Source organism: Wyeomyia smithii, chromosome 1 (genome assembly GCF_029784165.1).
Source record: "Wyeomyia smithii strain HCP4-BCI-WySm-NY-G18 chromosome 1, ASM2978416v1, whole genome shotgun sequence".
NCBI classification, from domain to species: domain Eukaryota; kingdom Metazoa; phylum Arthropoda; class Insecta; order Diptera; family Culicidae; genus Wyeomyia; species Wyeomyia smithii.
The window spans coordinates 177,114,153-177,141,447 of NC_073694.1; the positions used below are offsets into that span (position 1 = coordinate 177,114,153).

The following is a 27,295-nucleotide window of genomic DNA, read 5'->3' on the forward strand; positions in this document are numbered from 1 at the left end:
CTGCAACCCAAGTTTCAAAGTATCGTCAAACTCCGATAACCGGTTCTTAAGAGTCATTTTTACTCCGAAAATACCAACATTAGGGGTTTGTGTTTGTGTTTGTCCCAGAAACCGGAAGTCGCCTTCTTGGATTGAAAATGGCATCGAACATCATGTTTCGGTCTCTGGACATCAACTTCCGGCCTCCAAATATGACCAAGAACCTGAAAATCATCAAATTTCAATGAAAGGTTTCCATTATGTATGAAAGTTTATTATTTTTGACACACTCCTTCTTAAAGGGTGACCCCTTCCTCTATCCAATATTTCTATGACCATTACCTTTGTACAAAGAACACGTATTCCAAGTTTGGTTATAATCGGTTCCGGCCTTCGAGAGTTATGCTGGAACATACATACATACATACAAAACTTCTCTTGTATATAAATAGATTTGAAGAATGTTTGAGCCAGTGAGCCTGAATCACATAATTTTTCGCCCAAGTCCTACTATTTGCAGCAATCAGAGTTGTAAAATTATGTACGCCACCGCAAACTGCAGAAATTTGTTCGTATTAAACCTAGTTAACCGTAAATGCACTATTGGCTCTCGTCTATAACCTCTTCGTAGCCAACTTCCTTCAACTTCCTACAAAAGATAGCCTCAAAATAACTCAATTTTATTCTTGTTTTGGATACGGCAGCAAGTGAAACTGCATTGCTGCACATAGCTTCTGCTATTGTTCATTGTCGTTACCGGTGCCGTCTGTAGAAACGTCATCTGGAGCAAAGAGACCATTAAATTCAAAAACCCAATTGAATGTATTCCTAAATCTATTGTAAGAAATACATTGACTTAAGACAGGCTGTCGTATTCTACGTTAACTCTGCGGTCGTGTCTGATACCTTATTCAGGACCGCTACCGTCCGATTTTATATCTGTTCGAATACTTTTTCGACTGAGATTTCACAGTTGCGTTCATCTACTTTGGGGTCATTCACAAATTACGTAAGGGTTTAGGGGGAGAGGGGGGGTATCCAAATTACTTGCGAATGCTTACGAAGGGGGAGAGGGGTAATGCAAAATCTTACTAAGCCTTATTATGGGGGGAGGGGGGGGTCGAAAATTTCAAAAAAAGTCCTTACATAATTAATGGATGACGCCTTTTCGTGCCGAATGCTGAAAAATATCAGGGAAACTATTGTTATATTTCTGGGAATATCAGGAAAATTTTGAGAATTTGATTTTAAAAATTTATTTGTTTTTATCATCAATTCAATATAGTGTTTTTTCGATTTTATCAATAGTCGTTTTCATCACTACTCGCCAAATTCACACTCGATTTTGTCACGCTATTTCTTTTCGTTTTTCCTACCTTAAAAAAAAACTCGAAATCAAGAATAATGTATTTCCAGTTGTAGAAAGCATGTTTGAAATATCGATCAATTTTTTAGATAGGGCAACCAAGTGTCATATATGTTACAATATATTTGTGTCAAAAATTTTTAAAAAATGAACCGTGAAATACGAATTTGATTGACTTTGGAGCAAAAGTTACGTTTTATTCGAGCAGTTCAGAAAGAAGGTCTATTAATAGCTCAAGTAACTCTACAGTTAGATGCTCATAGAACGTCGATAAAAAATTATAAAATCTAGTGGTTCCGTAATTTCGTATATTGCACAGTAGTTTACTAACTTTATGTCGAATCGCAAGTTAAGAATTGCCTCCGTCGCTTGTGGTAGAAAATTCTATAATATTTCACGCGAATTTAAATGATATTGCACATAATTTTCAAACAAAATCGTAGTTTACGTCATAAGCAACTGATATTTAAATGAGAAAATATTTTACGTGATGTGTAATATTCAGAATTTTTCACTATGTATGCTAAAGAATGGGTAATACAAATCATATGTATATTGCAGTCAGTAAGGCACATTTCGAAATTTTTCGTTGTTTTGAATTTACTAATTTATGGAGGGGAGCCGTGAGGTCCAGGGACACAGGTAAGATAAAAACGGCGCAAAAACTCAAAGTTTGATATGCCGCAAGCCAGGTTCCGGTACCGCTTCGAACGAAGTCTGGGTCCCTAGAAGGGTTCCCCTTCATAATTCCGAAACAAATTTTCGAAAGAGGGGGACATCTTTCCCAAGAACTATGATTAATTTGAGATCTTTCATAACAGATCTGATCAAATTCGGTTGAGATCTTGCGGAATGGTGGGTAAAAGAATTTCCCTTCTTTCAGGGAGGGATCAGGGTATGCGGTGTAACTAACACTATAGACTATTGAGTTCACTTTAACTTTGCATAAATTTATGCCAACACTGATATGCGGTAAATCCAGGTTTTTAGAACACCCTTTTGCTAGGTGAGAATTAACCCCTCGAATCTGCGCTTGTAATTGCTTGACACGGATTCAATACTATTATAAAATAGGGGAATGAAAATAGTCAAAATTTCGAGTGAAGGGTCGATAGAAATTTTACACTTGCCAGTTTGAATGACCGAGTAAGCGTGCCACGATCCATCTTCCGAATCAAGGTCGAGCATAATTCGATTTGCAATCGAAGTTATTCTGCTCGCTTCCAGCCAATAAGCGCATAGTCATACTCAAACTACCGTTCAGTTCGCCTTTAGGCTCACCCTGCTAACCCACTTCTAGTCTTTCCCCGAAACAAGAAGTATCACAAATCGGTTGTAATTACTCGGAAAATGTTAGCTCTATACCACACCCTCGATCTCGATTTTGGCTTCGATTTGAAAAAATCATCATTTGACTGCGCTAGTTTAACCGAACCGATCAATCAGCAGACGGTGGCGTGTCGAATGCGAAATGAGCAAAGAACCGAAACCGAGCCAAGGGAAACCGGAAAGCGAAATTCAAATAAATTAAATACTGTTTAAAAACCGTCTGCCGTGGTGCCGTGCTGGTCAATATTGCACGGATGTTAGCCCGAAAGTGAGTCCGATCGAATTCAAAACGTAACATTTTCGCTTTCCACCTTTATTTTCGTTTTTTCTCAAAAGTCGTCACTGCTGTAACAGAGCATTTAGTGTGGCACTGACGAGAAGGAGACCTGCTATAAAGTAGAGCGTAAGAGTGCAGTGCTGAACGATCAGTACTCCGGTTACAACGTTGGAGACCAACTGACCGATCCGCTGTAGTTTTGACCTGCGTCGGAAACAGTAACACTTGCATCGATCGTATAAGAATAACGCCTACGGCTGCAACCATGATTTCAATGCAGAACAAAATGGCGGCCACGTAAGTGTGTGTTACGTATTGCAGTGCCGCGATCAAGTTGGCGTAAATCAACGTTCTCTCGCGGAAGTGACTAAGAAAAACGGAGTTCAGTAAGGTGTAACTGCCTAGCAGTGCACCCAGGGTTAGTGTGTAGATGAACGTTTCCGATCGGAGAGTGTCGTCGCAATCGGAACCATTGACCGGATCGCTTCCGGTGGAGTTCATTTTGTTCGATTGGATGATGTTGCAGATTGTAGTCTTCGTTGGAGCGTGTGCTGAGAAGACAAGATTCATGATTTGTGGGTACCACATACCCAGTCCGCCGTAACTGTGAACAAAAAATATATAAGAATTTGATTCACAAGCACTGCAACCAGCTTACGTCACATAAACGCTGGCGGTTTGAATAGAGCATACGAGCAGGGAAACGGAGTGAGGGAATTTCATCAACAGAAAGACTTGACTCCGTAATCGTTGTAACAGTGCGAGTTGAATAACAGGAACCGATGTTTCCTTTGGGTGATTTCCGCCTCTAGACAATGTACTCGGAATGAAACGCCAGGTGTTGAATTCCGTCGATGAATCCACCGAAATACGTCCAGAGCTTCCTCACACCGACCTTGCGCCAGGAGAAATTTCGGAGTTTCCAGATGAAAACAGAGCACAAGTCCGGATATGAAACCAGGAAGAGCATTAACAGGGGCGGATTAACGCGTAGGCGAAGCAGGCGGTCGCCTGCTCGTCAATCATCGAGGGGCAGCAAACAGACGGCTAATGCGTGTGTTTATTTTTTGAGCGACGGGGAAATTTTTTCTCTCTCTAGCAGGATTTCCATTCACGTGCGACGCGACCATCCACATTTTCATGTACTAACGTTGTACTAACACTCCACATGCCACAGTCTTCTTGCAAAATTTCAGCTCAGTCGGACTTCGAAAAGTGGTGCCTCGAAGCGGTCAAAGTTTCACTTTTTCGGCCGATAAAAAATGCACAGGTAGTTCGTAAAATGTTCGATATTGGAAAAAATGGTCTTAGAAATGCACGAAACGTCGAGATCTGTCATAATCTCTTAAACTTATTATCTTAAACTTTTTTTGTAAAAATCAATTTTTGTAAAAATCAATCCGTTCCATGCAGCAACCATTCTCTCAATCTAGTTGTTAGCGATGGTGCCAAGTCATGTTTTGATGCAGTAGACTTTTTCAGTGTCGTGCAAGAAATTTTCAACTTCTTTTCTGCTTCAACTCATCGTTCAAAAACACATTACTTCTCTTACGGTAGAGCCTCTGAGTGAAACGCGTTGGGAAAGTCGAATTGATGCTGTCACTCCCTTGAGGTTTGATATAGGAGAAATTTATTATGCCCTATATGAAGCAATCGAGGATCTGAAGCAAGATGCGTTTGCAAGAAATACTGCAAAAAGCCTAGCAAAAAAAATTTAAAAAATCAAATTCTTATGCAGTTTAGTAGCTTGGCATTCAATTTTGTTCAAAATCAATTTAGTGAGTAAGTACCTTCAAAAAATAAATAGCAGTCTCGAAAACACTATAGACTTGATAGGCAGCGTTTAAAACTTTTTGAAAAATATGAGAAATGAAGGTTTGAATAGCGTCATTACTGATGCTAAAGAACGTGCCGACATTTTAGAAGTAAATCCGGAGTTTCAAACAGAAACACGAATTCGGCCGAGAATGATAAAGAAACAGTTTGCATACGAACAGTTAGATGAACCAATTACATCGAAAAAACTCTCTTTCAAAGTGAATTTCTTCTATTCTGTATTGGATGTAGCTTTTGCATCGTTCGATGATCGATTCCAGTTAATGAAAAATCACAGTGACAATTTCAGCTTCTTGTATGATATTCACAGTTTAATGGGTTGTAGTACAGATCAGTTGGAGAAAAGTTGTCTACATTTACAGAAACATTTACACCAAGAACTTGTTATTTTATCACCTATGTTGCCAGCTGAGACGACTCCAATGAATGCGTTGAACTACATCACAAAAAATCAACTGATTGATACTCATACGTACCACCCTTGAAGGTTCTACATCAAGCGTCAGGATAGCCGGTGAGATATCGGACCCTTTCGTGACGTTAGATGATTTGAAGCAGGGTGATGGGCTGTCGAACTTATTGTTCAACATCGCATTGGAAGGTGCTATACGGAGAGCTGGTGTGCAGAGAAGCGGCACCATCATTACGAAATCGCACATGCTTCTAGGTGGTCCCCGTGGTTCTGTGGTTAGCGATGTCGGTCGGCTAGCTCTCCCACACGGTTGTGATATTGGGTTCGATTCCCGATCAGGTCGAGGAACTTTTCGAGCGAAAAATGTTCTCGACTCAGCACTGGGGCACGGTGTGTCGTTGTACTTATCCTACAACATGCAAAATGTGCCGAAAAACAATATCGATAACGAATCCTATCAACTAATCTAGTTGATCGAGACCGCATTAGCCCCCAGGCTAGCGTGCGATATTGTTGTTTGTTCTAGGTTTTGCGGATGATATCGACATTATTGGTATTAATCGTAGAGCAGTGGAAGAGGCCTTCGGACCTCTCAGGCGAGAAGCTGCGAGATTAGGGCTTGACATAAACTCTGCCTAAACGAAATACATGGTGGCTGGCAGAGTGCGTGGTAGTCCGTTGGAGGTTGGTGTTGCGGTGGTGCTAGATGGGGAAACATTTGAAGTAGTCGACGAATTTATTTACCTGGGAACATTAGTGACATGTGACAACGAGGTTACCCGTGGGATAAAGAGGCGGATAGCAGCTGCAAACAGGGCTTTTTACGGATTACGTACCCAGCTAAGGTCCCGCAGTCTGCAAATCTGAACTAAACTTGCACTCTATAAGACACTGATTCTTCCGGTGGCTCTCTACGGCCATGAATCATGGACGCTGAAAGAGGCTGATCGGCGAGCTCTTGGTGTTTTTGAGCGTAGGGTTTTTTTTTCAAACCTTGGCGGCAAACTAGAAAATGGTGTTTGGCGCAGACGCATGAACCATGAAGTGTACCAGGCATACGAATCGGCGGATATAGTCAAGCGGATAAAACACGGCAGGCTTCAGTGGGCTGGGCATGTAGCGAGAATGCCGGATGAGCGTCAAGCGAAGGCTATATTTAGCAGGAATCCCGATAGAGGTCGTCGATTTCGGGGTAGACCCCGCACTCGTTGGATGTGTGCTGTCGACGAGGATGCACGCGAAATAGGTGTTAGGGGCGATTGGAGGATAGCAGCCCAAGACCGAGTGACATGGCGACGTATTCTGGATTCGGCACTGGATTGATAATCGGTCTGTCGCCTTAAAAGTAAAGTAAAGTGAAGTAAAGTAAGTAAGTAACAAGTGGCGAGAGAAGTTTCTCAAAATTGAAACTTTTAAAGACGTAACTACGATCGACCATGTCGCAAGAACGTTTGTGTGGCTTGGCGATAATATCGATAGAAAGACAGGTGCTTCAAGAAATTGATATGTCGGAAACGATAAAAAAATTTGCAACATTGAAAGCATGAAAAGGTAATTTTTGAATTGTTAACACAACACATGCTGTCTAATCAAATTTTCGAGTCTATAGAAAATGCGTTTCATATAAAATAAAAACTTGAGGGGGGGGGGGGGGGGCGGCAAAATCAGTCTTCGCCTGCAGCTCAAATCAGCCTTCGTCCGCCCCTGAGCATTAACGATAAAAAGTAAGCGCCAAGGGCGAATCGTGAACGTGTTGGTCACAGGAACCGACCAATCGTACGATAAAATCCACCAGACCATCGCTAGTAGGGAAACACATTTTAAGTTTCCTCACAACCTGTCAAACTAAAAGCAAATTACCTGCGACGGAAACAAATCCAAAAGCCGCAATCGCACATGCATAGCTGATCATCTGTCCCCGTCGTTTGGCTGGACAAAACTCTCCCAAGTACACAACTCCGGTTGATCCGGGAGCCGCGATGAATAATCCCACCAGAAATCGGAGCGGCAGCAGCAAACAGAAACTGTTGACAATGCAAGCCACAAGCGAACAGACACTGGCAGCCAACAGGGTTATTTTCAGGACCGCCTGGCGTCCTTGGATGTCGGTTCAGTAACCCCAATAGTTGGTAGAGATCATAACTCCTGCGAACGAATTCTTATTTGAGATTTTATTTTTGGTTTTTGGTTCCATGAGTTTGTCCTTACCAAAAAAAGTGGCCCCTCCGGCTGGCAGGATAATGCCGATCCCCATGGACTCGTTAGCTGATGCCATGAGACAAAAACCACACAGAATGGTAAGATAAATTTGCGCCCTGCCAAACCCAGCTTCCTCGAGTGCTTCATCGTAGCTGTAAGATTTTTCCTCTTCCTTCGGGCGACTCAATGGTGCGAGTTCTGGCTGCGTCTAAATTGAAACATATTCACAGGTTTAGTTAAGCGTGTATTTCAATCGATAATTCTCACCAGCTGCATAACTGATGTGCGCAGAGCTTACTGCGATGTCCGGATAACACTGCTTGCAAAGCGCAATTCTGTCTTGTTTGATGCACACAGTGCATTCGCAGAACGGACGGATGAAGATAACAAATACGACGGTTGGCGGTAATCAAATTTGTAGTGCGATAATAAACCCATGATAACCTAGTTTAACCATTAACAAATTAACAACTTCAGTACAAGCATGAGTTAAAATTTAATTTCTATTTCAAGCTGCGCCATTGTTTGAGTATACGAGCTTAACGTTTAAACTATGTAGAATTGGAAAAATTAAAAAAATTTAAAATAACACACACTCACCAGAACAAATTATGACGATTATCTTTCCACACGTGAAATAAATACCATATTTTATATAAATTGGTTTACAAACTGTGGTAACGATTAATATTACACGCTGTGTAGAGTAAAACTGGAGAGCGTATTGCCTGTCAACTTCGAAACACTCGCGCATCAACTCGCACATATTCACACTAGCGAATACTGTATTCAAAACTGCACTTGATAACGATTAGGTTTCGAAACTCGAGATGATTTTTGGATGCTAGATTCCTCTTCTGGTTCGGATATCATCGGTTGATGAGCGAGCATAAGGCTGATTTCACGGTGTCGGTTTTAAATTTGAGGAGACGTTTCACGTTTGGCGCTCAACCTCGCCATTGGCTTAAGGCCAATAAGGTTTACTGTAGTTGAGGCGCATTCTCCCGATCCAAAAAAGATTGCAATTTTCCTCAAAAGCAATTGTTTCGCGTTAGCTAGCCTGATCGGCTAAGAAATCTCCCATCTCTAGATTTTCGGTACCGCGATTCTTTTCATTATTTCTACCTTCATATATCTGCTGTAGTAATGTAGAATGTATTCAACGCTGGGCGTGGGCCGTGAAAATCAATTACCGGGTCTATACACGATTTTTCTGGCACTGATCGCCTGGTCATTGTTTCGGATGGATTCGCGTCTCAGAAAGGCTTTCAAAGGGCATAATTGATTTTGTTCATCCTCTGACTTCGAAAGCAAATGATGGAAGCAGTTCCTTCGCCGAAAGCCTGTGACCGATGGTCATTTTGATGGTCCAGTTGAAGCCCAAGTTGCTCGAACTTTCGAACTAATGTATTCAAAGCGTTGTCATGGGCTTTCTTTGCAGCACCAACATTCTCAAGTCTCCATTATCCTTTAAGATCGGGACGAGTGGCGATACCCAGGATATTGGACTCTCCACCCACTCAATAATGTGTTAAGACAATAAGTCGTCTATTTTATTCAACATCTGCAAAAAGGTTCTGCGGTAGAGTAAGTTCAACATCCCGAATATAAGGAAATTATTGTTGTGCCAAATCAATCCTGTTCACAACAGTCGACTGCCGACGATCTTGAGCAACAAGAAGCTCTAAGGGATGCTGAAAAGGAAGACCGATGAAAAAGTGGCTACATCGCTGCATGCGCTTGGTAGGGAGGTCGATGCAACTATCCAAACAGTATAAAAGTACCTGGCAAACATGGATAAACAGCGGCGGTCCCGTCCACTTTTCTCGGATCGGCAGCCAATGACGCGACGGCAGCGGCTGAATAAGACGGTCAAGTCAATTTTCCAAGCAGATCGCAGCGTGGCGGTGGTGATGAACGTCGAGACCTATCTTAACCTGGATGGTAACGATTGGCAGGGCACTTCGTATTTTACTTCTCCCACGAAGAAGGAAATGAACTCCGAGGTGAAGTTCATTTCACACAATAAATTCCCCACAAAGGTGCTGCTGTGGCTCGCAATAAGCGAGAAGAGGATGTCAAAGTCTTTTTTTGTGCTCCGGACTGCTTGCCGGATGTTGCGTCGTTCAGTAAAAAATACCATAAGGGCGAAGACACCGTATTCTGTTTGCATCGGCCGTCGGCTCACTATACGAAGCGATCGTTAAGGAAGATGGAACAACTCAATATCGATTTGGTAAATTCGAAAATCAAACTTTTCTTATATATTGCATTGACATCCTATTGTTGATGTAGGTGTTGTGTAGGTCGCCCTTCTCTGACTATGCCTTTGTCACTCATGAACCTTCCCTATTCCTTACTACCCACTCGGGGAAATAGTGTGACGCCGGCCCTACCAAAGCATACTGAAGAGGAAAACCGAGGGGGAAGTGGCTACATCGCTGCGGCTGAAAATCGAAGCGGTACCCAAGTCGACCAACCCACCCAACGTTTCCCAGCTGCATCCCATCCAGAGTTTCTGTGCATACCAGAAGCGTGGGACCTACTTCAACAATCTTGACGCGAAAATTGAGGAGGAATTGATAAATAGAACGAAGAAAGAACTCAAAAACATGCCTACACGCATGTCCACCATGGCGAATGTTCCGGTAAACTCTCGGAAAGCCACTCGCAAGGGCGTGGAATTACTTTTGCAAATGAGCCTATATAATTGCCTTCCATGGGAAATTAATAGGAAACATGACTACTGAACGAAATTCGAAAACCTAATTTCTCTTAAGCATTCCATTGGCACCCTTTCGTTGATGCACTGTCGACTTTTCGTAAAATTTTGTTCAGGTATCAGAAGGTCACCCCCTCCGGCTACCCCTTTGTCCCCCATGAACCTTTCTTATTCCTACCCACTCGGGAAAATAATGTGACGCTGGCCCTGATTTCGTCCTCCGTTGTTCGCATTTTCACTCCAGTCAACAGCTGGAAAGGTGTCGTTTGAATTGCTCTTTGCCAACTGCTGTTAAGGCACCGTTGTACTTGTGTCACGAAGTTGAACCATTCCTCTGGTTTCTCCAACGACAGCTTGGTCAACATCGGTATAATTATACGATGGACACGCTCTACTTGCCCATTCCCACGAGGCACGCCGGTCACGATCAAATGCAGATTGATATCTTCATCTTCGCAATAATTCGTGAAAAGCTTTGAAGTGAACGCTGCACCTCGGTCGCTTATCATTCGTCTGGGATTACCAAAAGTGCCACCAATGATCCGGATCTTTTTTTACTGTTTCATCAGCAGTCGTCGTCTTAACCGAAAATAGCCACACGGATTTGGTGAATGCGTCGATGACTGTCACAATATAGTTGTACGATTTGCGGGTTGACGGCATCGGACCTAGATGGTCGACATGCAGCGTAACACACGGAACGTCTCCTTTTGGTATCAGATGTAGTTCACCTGCGGGTTTACTTCGCTTTCCTTCGCCAACAATACAGAGAACACATGTAGCGATACACCGTTTCATCTTGTCCTCTACGATTGATATGAAGTATTCACTCTCGATCCGATCCATCGTCTTCTTCACACCAAAGTGACCTTTTTCCTGAGCATTACGTATAATGGTCATCTCAATGGACTCTGCCACGTACCACCTACGAGCCTCGTCTTCTCCCTTGTAGAGCACTCCGTTAGAAATGGAAAATTCCTTGGACGAATCGGTTTGTGTCAACTCATCAATAATCGCCTTCACCCTATCACTATCGGCCTATGCAGAGCGAACTAGAGCAGTGACGGAGGCAGAAACGACTAGTACACCGGCGCGGGACAAAGCATCGACATGCCGCATCTTCTCTCCTGAACGATGTTCGATTTCATACTCAAATTCAGCGAGATCAACAACCCACCTAGCGACTCTTGCGTTCATTTTACGTTTCATTCATCTTTGAAGGCTCTACAGTCCGTTACAATCTTGAACCCGTAGCCCAACAAGTAACATCGAAACTGTTCCAAAGACTCTACTACTGCCAACGTCTCCAATTCATACGAATAGTAGTTCTTCTCAGCTCCAGAAATCAACAGGAATGGAACTTGCCGCCGTCTTCCGCTCGTTGCATAAGAATGCCAGCTGACGCAACTTTACTCGCGTCCGTGTGGACTTCAGTCTCCCCCTCCGAGCAGAAAATACGCAAAACAGGATAACTCGTCGGTATTTCCTAAATGCGGTTGAACGCAGCTACCGCATCAGCATCAACATCAAAACAACTTTCTTTTTTTAACATACCGGAAAGTGGGCGGTCAATGCTAGCAAACACGGGAATGAACTTCCGGAAATAACTTGCCAGACCGTAGAAGCGCTGTAATTCTTTCACTGTCGTCAGTTGTGGAAACTGCTTCAGCTTCTCGACCTTGGCCGGGGACGGCTCGATGCAGCCATCGTAGATGGTGTATCCCAAATATTCAACTCGTCGCTGCAGAAAAGCACACTTTTTCCAGTTGAAGTACCGTGCCCAACCTAATCTTTCAACACTGCACTTATAAAGCGACCAAACGCATTTCCACTCGTGCATAAACCGAACGGAGCACGTAGGAACTCGTACTGGCCATCATTGGTAACGAATGATGTATATTTCCTGCTACTTTCTTCAATCGTCACGTGAAAATATGAGTTCTTAGGATCCAGCGTCGTGTATACTTGTGCCTCAGATAACTGGTCTATTTACTCTTCCACATTCGGGGTCGGAAATTTGTCGCGCACTACTTTTTTGTTAGTTTGCCGGTAGTCGACACACACTCGACGTGTTCCGTCCTTCTTCGGGACCACAACGATAGGACTGGCATATCCACTGGTTGATGGCTGAATTATTCCCTCGTCAAGCCATTCGTCGATTTGCTTCTTTACAGCCTCGATAGGATTTCATTGTCATACGATTTCATTGTCTGTCAAATTGATTCGAAGTTCGTTTACTAGTCGCAGTGATGTTTCTGGCTTATAGTTCTCAATCAGCTCTAACACCTGCTCACGGTATTTCGGTGGTACCGTTATATTGTCGTGACTGGTACAGTCCCCGATTCGACAGACCCATTTAGTAGCAGGCCTCTGCCAAGCTGAATGCCAACGCGAACGATCGGGCGAGATTCTTGCCGTATGTAGAGCTGTTCATTAACCTACGGCAAAAATCTTGCCCGATCGCTCGCGTTGACGTTTAGCCTGGCAGAGGCCTGATGCTCTGGGCTTCGTAGAGAGGAGATTGGTGGAAATCATCATCGGTGATTCGATCGACCACGTACTCGCAGATGCTCACTTCGTCAAGGTCAATTGCCAGAGCGATGCGCTGTATTTCGTATATGTAGTCCCTCGTGCTTTCCTTCGGCTTTTTCTTACGCGCAGCCAGCTTGCCACGTCGCTCGTTCTTACAAATGGCGCAAATTCCTTAATCAGAGCGTCCTTCAGTTTCGTAGATGACGTCAGGTCACGCTGCGCAAAAAAAATCATCTGGCAATGCCCGTCATTTACTTCCTGCACATAATCATCTTTTGCTCGTCACTTCAATTCGCCGTTTTCGACATGGTTTCGAATTGCAGCATCCAGTCTTTTATATCCTGGCCATCTTCAGCTCCGAATGATTCGATGCTGTCTTCGACGTCGCGGAATGAATTCAGTCGTTGTTCCACCGGTTTAGCTCGTGTATCCTTTGGTGTTGATGTGGGTGCGTCGTTCATAGCAATACGGAAACGCAACGAGTTCCCGTCACTTCTACTAGTATCATCGTTGTTGCCATCGTCGTTATGGCGGCTGTCGTCGTAGTTTTGTTTATCATCGTCGTCATCCTTCTCGTTTTCTCCATCGTCGTCGATATAATCACCGTCGTGTTCATCGCCGAAATCCTCCTCTCCATGACGGCTGTCTTGCTCGTCGGTTTCGGCCACCGTCGTTGCTTCATGGCGAATATTCTCTTCGCCATTGTTTCTTTACTCCCCGATGAGTCGATTTGTTGCTGCTCAGGCCTCTGTCGTAGTAGACGCGAAAAGCGGCGCGAACCGATTCGCCCGGCAGTAGGCCAATGTACAGCCGTAAGTAGAGCTGTACATTAACCTACGGCCGTGCGAATCGGTTCGCGCTGCTTTTCGCGTCTACTATGACAGAGGCCTCACATTCTCGTGCCAACCCGATCTTAGTGAAATTTTCACACAGCTCGGTCGGCCATCTTAAATTTTACTGAACTACTGTTCTACGTCTCAAACAGATTTCCAACAACTCCACATCTCGGTTGAGCCCCCATGAAGAAAGGAAATGTGAGTTGCTGGGAAAAAAACGTAGAAAATACTTTGATTATCCAAATTCATTAGAACGATTAAAATGCGCGATGTGCCTTGTATGGCGGTTTGAACAGAACTGATTTTTTCTTTCGATCTTGCCGGGGGGTCTACCGAATCTCCCACAAATATATATTTAAATTGATTGGTTGGCTAAACCCACAACCAGTACCAAACGTAGAATGTTGTATCAAAGACACGAGTGCATTTTTGATGCAAGACTACGCAAACTCTTCAGTGATATTTGAGGTGGGTTTAGAAAAGGGCCTTTTTTACTGTTTATATGGACAAAAATGGATATGTATGCGATATGTATGGAATTTATAGTTGATTTCAACCAAGATTGGTTATATTTTACTGAAAATGCAAAATTCATATAAGAAAAATCATTCAGTTCCATTGAAACAAAAATTGCTCTGAAAAAGGTGGTTGATCTGTAAACTCAAGAGCTAAAAACTTCACCATTCAGTCCTCACTGGAATACAAACACGAAATGATGCTGCTGCTGATGATAATAATGATGCAACACAAAATAGATCGGCTAAATTTTGCTGAGAATACAAAATTTAATTTGGATCTGGAATTAGTTAAAATGAGTCTATCTTTATGTAAGTCATATATTATAGTAAAATTTTGAAACGATCTAATTGATGTTTTTTTCCTTTGTTTCTGAAGTATCTTCGACCGTATAATAGCCAAACATTAAGTATTTCTAAAACCGGGATGATGCCCAAGGGCCTGGATAAACCTTAAACACCATTTTAGCCTTTCGTGGTCTTTTAGGACCGACCCCTGAGTAAAGTCGCGTGTAAACAAATTTCTAAAATTTAACTGACAATCACATTCGAGAATAAATGATATTCTAAGTTGCATTTCCTAAACTATGAGTGGAGTCCAATAATACTACTGCCCAACCCCCCCTGGAAGGTTACTTTAAAAGGAACGTCAGCCCGCAACTCACAAAAAGCACCGCCGACAGGAGGTAAAACGTAAGCGGACAATTCTGCGCCATCAACAGCCCGATCACCGAGCTGGCAGCGAAGCAGCTTAACCGACCAACCATATTGACCAGCGAAACGGCCATCCCCCGGACGTGGGTTGGGAACAGTGACACGGCCAGGGCATTTACCAGCATCACGCAAATGCCGGCAAACATAATCTCCACGCAGAACAGGATTGCCACCAGGTAATTGTTGGCGACAAATTGCAGCAAAATTCCGGCAGAACCCGCCACGACTGTGTTGAAAGCCAGCATAGTTTTGGCACTGAATCGTCCGAGGGCTAGCGAAACGACGAAAGTGTAGGAAGCTCCAAAGGTTCCCAAGATGATCGTATAAATAAACGTTTCCTTTTCTACGTTATCATTGCAGACGGTAAACTGTGGCGCGGTTTCCGTTTTATTTACTTCCAAAATCGAACATATCAACGTTCCTTCCCCGGAATCATCTGAAGAGATTTGGTTCATGATCTGCGGAAACCAAAGACCAAGTCCACCGTAACTGAAAAATCATTTCAAAATTAATTGAGTTGATCCCTTGCATCATTTTCTATTAAGTGCTTACTTACATCGCAAACGCAGTGATACTGTGCATACAGCACACAAAAAAGTAAACCAGCAACGGAACTCTGAACAGCGGAACAGTTTGATCGCGCATCGATTTAAGAATGTCAACCATCCGTCCACCATTGGAATTTTTCCGATCTGAATCAACATCTGACGATAAGCTAGTCACTTCGAAACCATCGCTGCCTTTCGACTTATTGTTGATACGGTACATTGTTCTGAGTACTTCCAAAGCTTCTTCCGGTCGTCCTTGGGTCAACAGAAACTTAGGACTCTCGGGACAAAAACAATAGGCTATGGCTGCCAAAAATCCAGGTATAGTGTTCAGAATGAACAGCAATCGCCAAGGTTTAAACACTATGGACTCCGTTATAACAAAGCTCCAGTCGTACGATAACATCCACCAACCGATCACTGAAAGTGTAAAATTTTCCATTATTCTACTTATGTCCAACAAAGGATAAGTTTAAAACTCACAAGCAACATACACAACCCCTAAGGACGCCATAACACTGGCGTACGATATCATCTGGGTGCGCTTTTCGGCCGTTCCAAATTCTCCCAAGTACGCATAAACCGCAGCTGCCGGCGCCGAGATAAACACACCGGTAATGAAGCGTAACGCCATCAGCGAGCCAAAATCGGTAGCGAAGCTGGACGCAACCGAACAAACGGACACCGCCATCAGGGCGTACTTGATCACGACCAGACGCCCGCGGGTGTCCGCCTGATAGCCCCAGAAGTAGGACGATGTCATGATTCCTAGGAAAATCGAACCCCCGATCATGCCCTGTTCGCCAGGGTCCAGATTGAGATCACAGCGACAGGCTGGTAGAATAATACTCATACCCATCGCCTCGTTGAGCGAGGCCATAATGGAACAACCGGATAGTATGACTAGCAGTACCTGGGCACGACCGAAACCGGTCAACTGGAGAGCTTCGTCGAAGGTGTGCGTCCGTTTACGGGCATTTCCCACCGGTGAAGGGACCTTTTCCACTGTGAATACGGTGCTAATAGTTGGAGTCATTATGGTAAAATTGTTGGGAGATTTGACACTGTATGATTTTTCGCAAACACCGCAGCTCAGGTTGCTGTATAAACTGAGCCAATTCGTTCCCCGCGGTTGAAGGTGATGCTGATTCGCCAAAAAGATCGTAACGGTTTTATGGCGGCTTATCGCTCTAAAGGCTCTTATCAGTAGACGGCGCGGTGTTGATTTAGTTTTGATTGGGCACGATGACGATGCGATGATGACGTTGCAACTTCTCGCGGCAGGAAGCTCGTTCCGGTTCGCCGCCTCAGCGGAGAATTTGGGGAGATTACATGCAAAACAAACGAGGCAATTTAAGAGTTAATTGTTAATCAAATGTGCGTTTGCTATGTCTTGGTTGGATGGCTTATCTGCTCGTGTGCACGCAGCCAGCTTCAACTCGCGTTGGGTGAGGTGTTTGGTAATTAAAATAATCTTGTTGAAGCTTGCAACTAAGCTCATGTTACGTTGTAGGAATGCATTACATTGATTTTCAGCTCTTGTGGTTCAACACAGCCAAAACTAAGCACGTGATAAAAACTGCTCCCGCATAAAACATGCTTTTACAAGGCCAGATTAAGGATTGTGGGTGCCCAGAGGCCCAGTTCCTTTTGGAGACCTCCTTTTCAGTTGTCAAATTTCAAGTAAAGGAATATGTCATACACAAATATAGATTAAAGTTAGAATATAGAGGGATTGTGTTAGTGTTAAAAAAATTTCATTTATTTTAAAGTGTCGCGATTTTTTTTTGTATTTAATCATGACCCGTGAAAAGTAAACTTTTGTGAGGGCACCTAAAGTGTAGGGTTTATACAATCCTTCACAATCCTCCGAGCGATCAAGACGATGCAATGAAACTTGTTCATCAACCCAATCTCATGCTATTTTTATTTACCTGCTTACCGATCTCAAGAAATTATGGACGTTGGGGACGCACGGTCCAGAGTACAAATATGGTAGCGTAAATAGAATCTACCTGCACCAGGGCCGGCGTTTCATGTGGGTAGTAGTACCCACTCGGAAAATATCCATGTGGGCACTTACCCACACGGAACTATCGGACAAAACCAAAAAGTACTGTTGCGAGCGACAGATTTTTTGATAAATACCGTTGAGCGAGAGGTTATAAATCTACAGACTTATGTACAGTTGTAACGGTACTCAGAGAAAAGCATTATTTTTTTTAATTGTTTCTTTTACGATAGAGTTCTGAATTTCAATTACGATAGAGTTCTAATGTTTTGTTTTCTCGTAAAAATTTCCCATGCCAAGTTTGAGCTCAATCGGACTTTGGGGAGTAGAGCCTCAAAGCGGTCAAAGTTACAGTTTTTTGATCGATAAAGGAAATGTTCGAGCTGGGAGTGTCTCTTGTGTGTTCAGGTGTAGCTCGAGTCTCCCAACGCAAAAGTTTCCATTTCCCTGAAATTTAATTTTTGTTTTTAAAACAAACTTATATAAAACAATATCAGTTCTAAACATTTCTAAGAAATTTGCATTTCTAAGAAATTTGCTATAAAAAAAATCGATTTCTGAAACTTCAAGAACTACTCTTGTGCATTTTTAGGTTGTAATATCAAATAAGTAAGACTTTCACGACTGTAAGTGAACCCCTCTCGGAAGTTCGATTAAGTTCAAATTTTCGATGGAACCTTTTCCGAGAAGACAAAATTGTTGAGTCCTAACGTTAGCATTGAAAAGAATTGCTTAAAAAAGGCCGATTTTTCATGAGTTTACCTTTACACGCACTGACGAAACTACCCATGAAGCATCAATCATAGTAACCCATGAGTCAGCAGAAAAAATGACTCAAACTCTAACCATAATGGCGAAAACAGTGAAGCTACTCCGTTCAGAAGTGTGCGCGATCAAAGAACGTTACCCCGTCGCGTCGAAAACAGACAACGTACGGAAAAGGGACGCCGGTTACGCTTGTTCCGGTATCTTCAACATCTTGGCACTGCTGGACTAATCAGAGCATCGAAAGAAAGACCGGTTCCGGACGGTCGATGACCCTGAGCGACAAGAAGCTCCAAAGAATGCTGAAGAGGAATACCGAGGGGGAAGTGGCTAGATCGCTGCGTACGCTTGATCGGGAGGTCGGTTCAACCGACCAAACAGTGGAAAAGTACCTGGCGAAAATGGACATCAGAAAGCGGATTGGTTTCGGAGTTGCTCGATGGTCAAGTCGATGGTGGTCCACGCCGAGACCTATCTCACCCTGGATGACAACAACTGGCAGGGCACTCCATATTTTACTTTTCCCACGAAGGAAGTGGCCTCCGAGGTGAAATTCATTTCACACACCAAGTTCCCAAAGAAGGTGCTGCTGTGGCTGACAATCAGCGAGAAGCTCAATACATAAATTTTCCCGTTCACGGCAATTTATAGTACGAAGTGCCTGCCGGAAGTTGTGTCGTTTATCAAGAAATACCGTAGGAGCGAAGACGCGGTGCTCTGGCCCGATCTGGTGTCACTACTCGGAGCAATCGTTGGAGGAGATGGAGCGGCTGAAAATCGATGCGGTACCAAGGTCGGCCAAACCACCCAACGTTCCCCAGCTGCATCCCATCCAGAGTTTCTGGACAAACCAGAAGCGTGAGACAACCTCAACAATCTTGACGCGAAAATTGAGGAGGAATTGATAAATAGAACGAAGAAAGAACTCAAAAGCATGCCTACACGCATGTCCACCATGGTGAGTGTTCCAGTAAACTCTCGGAAAGCCACTCGCAAGGGCGTGGAATTACTTTTGCAAATGAGCCTATATAATTGCCTTCCATGGGAAATTAATAGGAAACATGACTACTGAACGAAATTCGAAAACCTAATTTCTCTTGAACATTCCATTGGCACCCTATCGTTGATGCACTGTCGAATTTTCGTAAAATTTTGTTCAGGTAACAGAAGGTCACCCCCTCCGGCTACGCCTTTGTCCCCCATGAACCTTTCTTATTCCTACCCACTCGGGAAAACAACGTGACGCCGGCCCTGACCTCCTCACCCCTCATTTGTACACCTCACCTCACGATTCGCCACAGTCCACTAAATTAAGCCTTCATACACTTTAGCAATGGATCGATAGAGGAACTACTCGTAGTTGATAACATTTCAATTCAAATAAATATCACTCCTAATTTGAACGTTTTTGCAGAATTGTGCCACAAAACTACGAAACAGATCACCGTTTCTTACATTTGCAACGCGTAACATTGTCATGGTAACCAAACAAAATTGCATAGTAAAATATCTGCTTTAAAAATAGTACCGTGGAATGGGGTAAAATTGATTCGTGGGGTGATACTCTTGGGCACATACCAGTACTCATTTTGAATAAGTGATATTTCGGAAAAAATCAACACGAACCGAGTTATCTGGAAAATATTGTTAAAAGTTATCAGTTTCACCCTATAGACCATCGCACGGTGACGTCACCCACCTGGGTTTGACAGCTACTGGTAACATTGTTTACCTTCGTGCGAAGAAGTTATGCTCTCGATTATAGCAGATCATTTAAATTTAAATGTTGTGCGTGAGGCCTTAATGTAGCCAATTATAAATTCAGCAGCATTTCCACTACGCACACGATTGCTCCACCAGAAAAAAACACAAAGTCCAGAATGTAAACAAGGTTACCACTAACTGTCAGAAAAGTGAGGTAAAAGAGAGAGAGTTGAGATGGTGTATTCCATGGTAAACAGAAGTGAAAGCAAATAACTGTTCGGGTGTAGAAAGGTAAAGAAAAACTAAATGTAAGTAAAGGAAATACTAATCAGAAAACAAACGAATAATTAAAAACTACAGCTTTTAGCACTCGTCGATAAAACACATTTCTCGCGTAATTTTCAAACCGGCCTAAGTCGCAAAATGTAAAAAAAAAACAAGGTTTTAATATTATGTTATCATGCAACTCATAAAAAAATAGCTTACTCGACAAAATTTGCGAAAAACGACCGAACTACCCGGCTAACAATTACTTACACAGATACGCTCTCAAAAAATCGACGAAACCGACACAAAAAAAAAACAATCCTCGACTAAACGACGCAAACAAAATGACGTATACAACGAACGATTTTCAATCTGACGAATCTCACTCAGCATTTTGACGTAAATAACGCACCAGCTCACAGCATACCTGTGACGTCAAGCACCCCTCGGCGTCCAACAGTGCCCAATAGACACGGGCGCATTTCGGGCAACAATGCAGGATGTGATCATCAAGAAACGTCATTGTGTAGCATGCTTTTATCCATGCTGAGCAACCTTAAGCTGGACAGCTAAAGCCCTTGGTCTCCCCGGGACCGCCGATAGGCATTACTTCAGGAAGAAGGCTAGTCGTGCTTTTTAGCACTTACCTCTATGGGTAGCAGAGCAGCCTATTCAAGCCAGTTAGTTAACTGCTAACTAACTGGGGCACGTCGATGGTTTCCCGTCGATTGGTACCCTGCAAAATATTAACGATCTGTTATGCGGCCTTGATGACCGCATCCCAGATTTCCTTATTCTCGCACATCCTACGCACATTATTCTCTGGCGTGGTGTCCGTCCTACTTATTGCCAGCATTTCGTACCTTATCCGCTCGACACGCGGACATGTGGTGAACACATGCTCCGTGTTTTCATCCGCACCCGTACATGCGGGGCACATAGGGGACTCGGCGTAACTGAACCTATGCAGGTACTGCCTACAGCAGCCATGGCCTGACAGGATCTATGTCACATGGAAGATTACTTCCCCATGGCTCCTATTAATCCAGCATGCTAACTCTGGAATGATTCGGTGTGTCCATCTACCTTTTGTAGTGTTGGTCCACTCCCGCTGCCACCTAGCCATTGAAGATGATCGTATGGTGTTGCGTATACCCCTCGTGTCGCGTTGGTCGAAGCGCTCTACATCCTCTTTGACGATGATGCTGATGGGCATCATGCCAGCCAAGACACAAACCGCCTCGTACGACACTGTTCGGTATGCGCACGTGACCCTTAGGCACGTCAGCCTGTACGTACTCTCGAGTTTGCCACGATGGCACGAGGTTTCCAAAACCTTAGACCACACTGGCCCTCCATACCTGAGTATGGACGTGGTCACGCTAGCAAGGACTTTGCACCTGCTGCTACGGACCACTGAGCTGTTTGCCATCATGTAGGATAGTGCCGCTACAGCCATAGAAACATTTCTGCAGGTATAATCGGCGTGGCTCCCGCATGTGGGCTTGTCATCAATCATAACCTCCAGAATCTTCAAGGACAATTTTTACAACAATAACATCTGTCTTATAGGGCGCTAGGTCCAGTTTCCTGGAGTGCATCCAGTCTTCCACTACGCGTATGGATAGCGCGGCCTTTAACTCCACTTCTCTAATTGACTCGCCATAGACCTCAAGAGTTATATCGTCGGCGAAGCCCACAATCACCACCCTTGGAGAGAGTGTTAGTTTTAACACGTCGTCGTACATGGCATTCCACAATACCGGACCCAGGATGGAACCTTGTGGTACACCTGCGGTAACTGGGACGCTTTTCTGATCCTCGTTTGTATTGTACACTAGCACTCGATTCTGAAAGTAGTTACCCAGAATCTTGTACAGGCTCTGTACACGCAAAACTTTTCCTTATTACTTCAAAAGCAACAGCGCAAAATTGCCTTTTGGGGAACAAATCTCTTACTAAAAAGGCAATAAAGTTCTTCCCCAGTGAAGTAACAACACATACTGGCATGGCAAGAATTTCGCCCGATCGTTCGCGTTGGCGTTTAGCATGTTTCAGACCTTACTAGTTTTAGCTATCTACAGTTCATCCGAGAAAAAATATGTATGCATGCGGAGAACAAATACGACAAGAGCTGCCAAGCAGCTTTTTTTCCCGGCATACAGTATGCAAACGTTGATGATTTCAAAAACTTCGAATGCGTCTTGAAATCACATCGCGATATGTAAACTGCGTCAGAGAAAAACACAAACATTCGCTTCCTTGCAAGCTATCTAAAACACACACTCATTGGTTCATGGAAACTTATTTGGACCTGTTCGAAGATACAAAACTCGTGCCCGTCAAGAACAACATTCGCAAAAAGTCGCTTTTTACGCGGGGGATACGTGACGCGTAAAAAAACAGCGTAAATTCCGGAATCCGCGTAAGAAAAACCATCGTTAATTTTGCATTCCGAGTGAAGGGAAACCGAAATCCGGGAAAAAAAAATACCGCGTAATTTCCGGAATCCGCATAAAAAAAACGCGTAAATTCCGGAATTCGTGTAAATTCCGGAATCCGCGTAAAAAAGCCGCGTAAAAAACCCGCGTAAAAAGCGGCCTTAGTGTATTTCCATTTCAAGTAAACACTGGAGAACGAAACGAGTGTTTTTTTTTCCTGTTGGGTACATTTTCCACTGCGACCGGAACTTTGATCTTTTGTGGCGGGTCCCTATTTGAATGGTTTCCACTTGCTGAATATAGGTATAAAGTATTATTGAACGAATAAAGTTCACTGCCTTATTGAGAGAAGTCATCCAGATATCTACCTTACCTTACCAGTCAGATCCAGGCCGAAGTGTCCCTTGCTGTTCGAAGAAGTGGTCTCCATTCAACTCGGTCCATGGCTGCAGCTCGCCAGACATGTCGTCTGCGGAGGTCCCGCAGGTCGTCTTCCACTTGATCGAGCCATCTTGCTCGCTGCGCGTCCCGTCGCCTTGTTCCAGTCGGGTTATTATCAAGAATCATTTTCACCGGGCTGTCGTCCGACATCCTAACGACATGCCCAGCCCACCGTAGTCTCCCGATTTTCTTCGTTTGAACGATGGTTGGTTCTCCCAGCAGCTGATGCAACTCGTGGTTCATCTGCCTCCCCCATGTTCCATCTTCCATCTGCACTCCACCACAGATGGTACGCAACACCTTTCGTTCGAAAACCCCAAAGGCGCGTTACTCCTCCACGAGCATAGTCCAGGTTTCGTGGCCGTAGAGAACTACCGGTCTGATCAGTGTTTTGTAGATGGTTAAGTTCGTGCGGCGGCGGATTTTATTCGAGAGTAGTGTCCTCCGGAGTCCAAAGTAGGCACGATTTCCTGCCATAAGGCGTCGTTGTCAGCAGTCACCAGTGAGCCCAGATACACGAGCTCGTCTACCACCTCGATTTCATCACCGCTAATATGAATTCGTGGCGGGTGGTTGACACTGTCTTCTCTGGAACCTCTTCCTCTCATGTACTTGGTCTTCGATGCGTGTATGGCCAGTCCAATTCGTCCGGCTTCAGTCTTCAGTCTGATGTACGTCTCCGTCATCTTTTCAAGGGTTCGTGCTACAATATCAATGTCATCGGCGAAGCCAAAGAGCTGGACAGACCTTCTAAAAATCGTGCCGCTCGTGTCGATACCAGGCCTACGTATCACACCTTCCAAAGCGATGTTGAATAGCAAGCACGATAATCCATCACCTTGCCGTAACCCTCTTCGAGATTCGAAGGGACTCGAGAGTGTCCCCGAAACTCGAACTACGCACATCACCCGATCCATCGTCGACTTGACCAACCGTGTCAGTTTATCCGGAAAGCCGTAATCGTGCATAATCTGCCATAGCTGATCTCGAACGATTGTGTCGTATGCCGGTTCAAAATCGATGAACAAGTGATGTGTGGGCACGTTATACTCACGGCACTTCTGTAGGACCTGCCGTACCGCGAATATTTGGTCCGTGGTGGCGCGGGCACCCAAAAATCCCGCTTGGTATTGCCCCACGAATTCCCTTGCAAACGGTGATAGTCGACGGCACAGAATTTGAGAGAGTACCTTGTAGGCGGCGTTCAGCAACGTGATTGCACGGTAGTTGCAGCAATCCAACTTGTCGTCTTTTTTGTAGGTGGGGCGCACTGTACCCTCCATCCACTCCTCCGTTACTACCTCCTCCTCCCAAATCTTGGCAATAACCCAGTGTAGCGCCTTAGCCAGTGATTCACCACCGTGTTTTAACAGCTCGCTGGGGAGTTGGTCAGCTCCAGCGGCTTTATTGTTTTTCAGCCGGCCGATCTCCTCTCTAACCTCTTGGAGGTCAGGGGCTGGGATTCTGTCGTCATCTGCGCGTACACCGAGATCTACTACCACTCCGTCGTCCTCCTCTGCTACATCGCCATTAAGGTGCTCATCGTAGTACTGCTTCCACCTGTCAATCACCTCACACTTGTTCGTGAGAAGGTTGCCGCCCAGGTCCCTGCACATGTCGGTTTGTGCCACATAGCCTTTGCGGGAACAGTTCAGCTTCTCGTAGAACTTTCGTGTGTCATTCGCACGGTACAGTTCCTCCATCGCCTCGCGATCTCGATCTTCCTCCTGGCGCTTCTTCTTCCGTAAGACCGAGTTTTGTCTGTTCCGTGCGCGTCGGTAGCGCTCCACGTTCGCCCTCGTTTGGTGTTGCAGCATTCTCGCTCGTGCTGCATTCTTCTCTTCCACTAACTGTTTGCACTCGTCGTCAAACCAGTCGTTTCTCCTGTTCCGAGCCATAGTACCAAGCGCCGCTACAGCAGTACTACCTATGGCTGATCGAATGTCCCTCCAGCCATCTTCAAGAGTAGCTGCGCCAAGCTGCTCTTCCGTTGGTAATGCTGCTTCCAGCTGCTGCGCGTACTCCCGTGCAACCGTGTCCCGTAGTTGCCCGATGTTTGGTCGCGATGGGCGACTTTGACGCGTGTTTCGCACCGTCGAAAGTTTTGAGCGCATGCATACTGCAACAAGGTAATGGTCCGAATCAATATTCGCACTGCGGTAGGTGCGAACGTTGATGACGTCAGAGAAGAATTTACCATCGATTAGAACGTGGTCGATTTGGTTCTCCACACATCCAGATATCTAATGGTTGTATTAAGTGTTTGCTTTCTTTTTTGAAAGAGTGCTTCATAGTCACTTAATAAATGTTCCGAGGTTTCTTTATCTAGGTAACAAAAGCGACAGGCATCATTTTGCAATTTACCTATCTTTTTAAAGTAATATTTACTTGGGCAGTGTCTCGTTACAAGGTCACTGAAGGTACATAAGTCTTTTTTTTGAGATACTGAGCAATCGCTGGGTTACTGTTTTTTGGGATGCAATAAATTTTTCCGATTGTCGAGCTGAATTATTGTTTTTCCAAATGTTTTCTATCATTGATTTTTCCCACTTCTTAAGTTCCATTTTGAGGGCACAATCTGAGATCCCACAAAACGGTTCTGGCTCTATGAACAACTGCATTGATCCATTTCTCGCCAACAGATCAGCTTTTTCATCCCCTTCAATACCGCAATGCCCAGGTACCCAGAATAAGTTTACTTTACTATTTCTAGCCACCTGCTGTAGCAATTGAATGCAATACCATTTTAATTTCGATGAACAGGGAACGGATTTCAGTGCTTTTAGTGCAGCTTGACAATCCGAAAAAATGCATATATTTGTATGTCTATAGTTACGTCGTAAGCAAATTGTAGCGCATTCAATTATTGCCTGTATTTCTGCTTGAAATACAGTTGGCCACTCTCCCATAGGTTCTGATAAATTGACTCCAGGGCCTGCCACCCCAGCACCAACCCTATTGTTTAACCTGGAGCCATCCGTGTAGACCACTATTGAGCCTGGTTGAATGCTACGCCCACTTGACTCCCATTCAGTGCGACTTGGCTCGGTCACTTGGAATAGTCGTTCAAAGTTGTACTGCCTATCCATCCAGTCTTCCTGAGATAACATTGCATTGATTTTGAAACTTTCAAGTATACTGAGGTGTCCCCTAAGGTCTCCTTCAAGGAACTTTTTTGTGGGAGTGAATCTCGATACACATGTATTGCGGTTCTTGGTTCTATATTCACCAGCAGAAACACATACAATCGTGTAGCCGTCATTAATTTTGTTTATTTTTGTTTATTACACCTTGTGTATAATGCGGGTAATAAGTAATAAAGTAATAGAAAGTTGCAAAAGAGTAACAAAATCTTTCTCGTTTTTGTTGGGTGTAGCGCTAAGGCTATGGAATCTCAGCTGGGACTGTTAAACGCGTTCTTCACGAATACCCCTCCCAAGGATGGAAAAACTTGTATCGCATAACAATCATTCGGGTATCATTTCTGAACGTGCTTTTTATAAGCTTTCAATCCTAGCAAACCATCGCTATTAAAAGTTACACATTCTCACGCATGCAATAGACAACTTAAAGCAAAGAAATATATGGTAGCTTTCTTTGATGATTTTGTTTCAGTATTGCCTGCTTTAGGCGGAGCGAGCAACATATAGCGAGTGTTTCACGAAAGAATCAAGCGATCGCAATGATTCTTCCAAATGTTGGTTGCTTGTAGGCGGAATTCGGCTACTCCACGTCGTGCTTTCACCGTGATATACCACGATGATTATTGGTGATTTCAAGGAACACATGCTAATGCACCATGCTACAATTTCCGTTAGCATTGATGATACCTGCTTGCTCCGGTAAGCAAACAATTGAACGCAATCTACATAATTTTGTATCACTGGCGATAATATCTCAAAGATTCTCGCGATAATGTTGAATGCAAGTGAACTTGGATACAAAAAATACTATCGTGTTTGAATCATTCAGTCTCCTTCTATGGTATTCGGAACTCTTAGAAGCGAAAAACAATCAGCAGCGTTTCTATGGAAAACTTGTACGCGAGTGAAAATAGTTGTACGATAACTGATGAATCAAAGAACACATTTGCATGAAATTTTGCTAGTGAGTGAACTTTTCCATGCTTGACCCCTCCTTTTACATTGGATTGCAACCTCAGCCGTTCTAGTGACGGAGAGAATTTCATCCACCGTGGACCTACCTTTTCGAAAACCGAACTGGTTGCTTGATAGACCGTTCTCACTTTCTGTATATTTCACCAGTCTATTAAGGATTACCCTCTCAAGCACCTTGCCCGCCGTGTCCAGCAGGCAGATTGGTCTGTATGCCGATGGGTCACCTGGTGGTTTCCCGACCTTCGGCAACTGCACCAGCCTCTGGCGCTTCCACACGTCCGGG

The 27,295-nt window shown here is 44.1% G+C and overlaps 1 protein-coding gene and 1 pseudogene across 1 annotated transcript; both read right to left on the minus strand.

Moving 5' to 3' along the window:
• Window positions 1-3,013: 3,013 nt before the first annotated feature.
• Window positions 3,014-11,960, minus strand: LOC129717374 (uncharacterized; annotated as a pseudogene).
• A 2,346-nt stretch (window positions 11,961-14,306) lies between these two features.
• Window positions 14,307-16,566, minus strand: LOC129718912 (synaptic vesicle glycoprotein 2B-like). The gene is made up of 3 exons (XM_055670130.1): window positions 15,749-16,566; window positions 15,274-15,685; window positions 14,307-15,206 (listed from the first exon to the last, which is right to left on the minus strand). Exons 1-3 carry the CDS (start codon window positions 16,299-16,301, stop codon window positions 14,636-14,638), a joined length of 1,536 nt encoding a protein of 511 aa, XP_055526105.1. The 5' UTR covers window positions 16,302-16,566; the 3' UTR covers window positions 14,307-14,635.
• Between the last annotated feature and the right edge of the window lie 10,729 nt (window positions 16,567-27,295).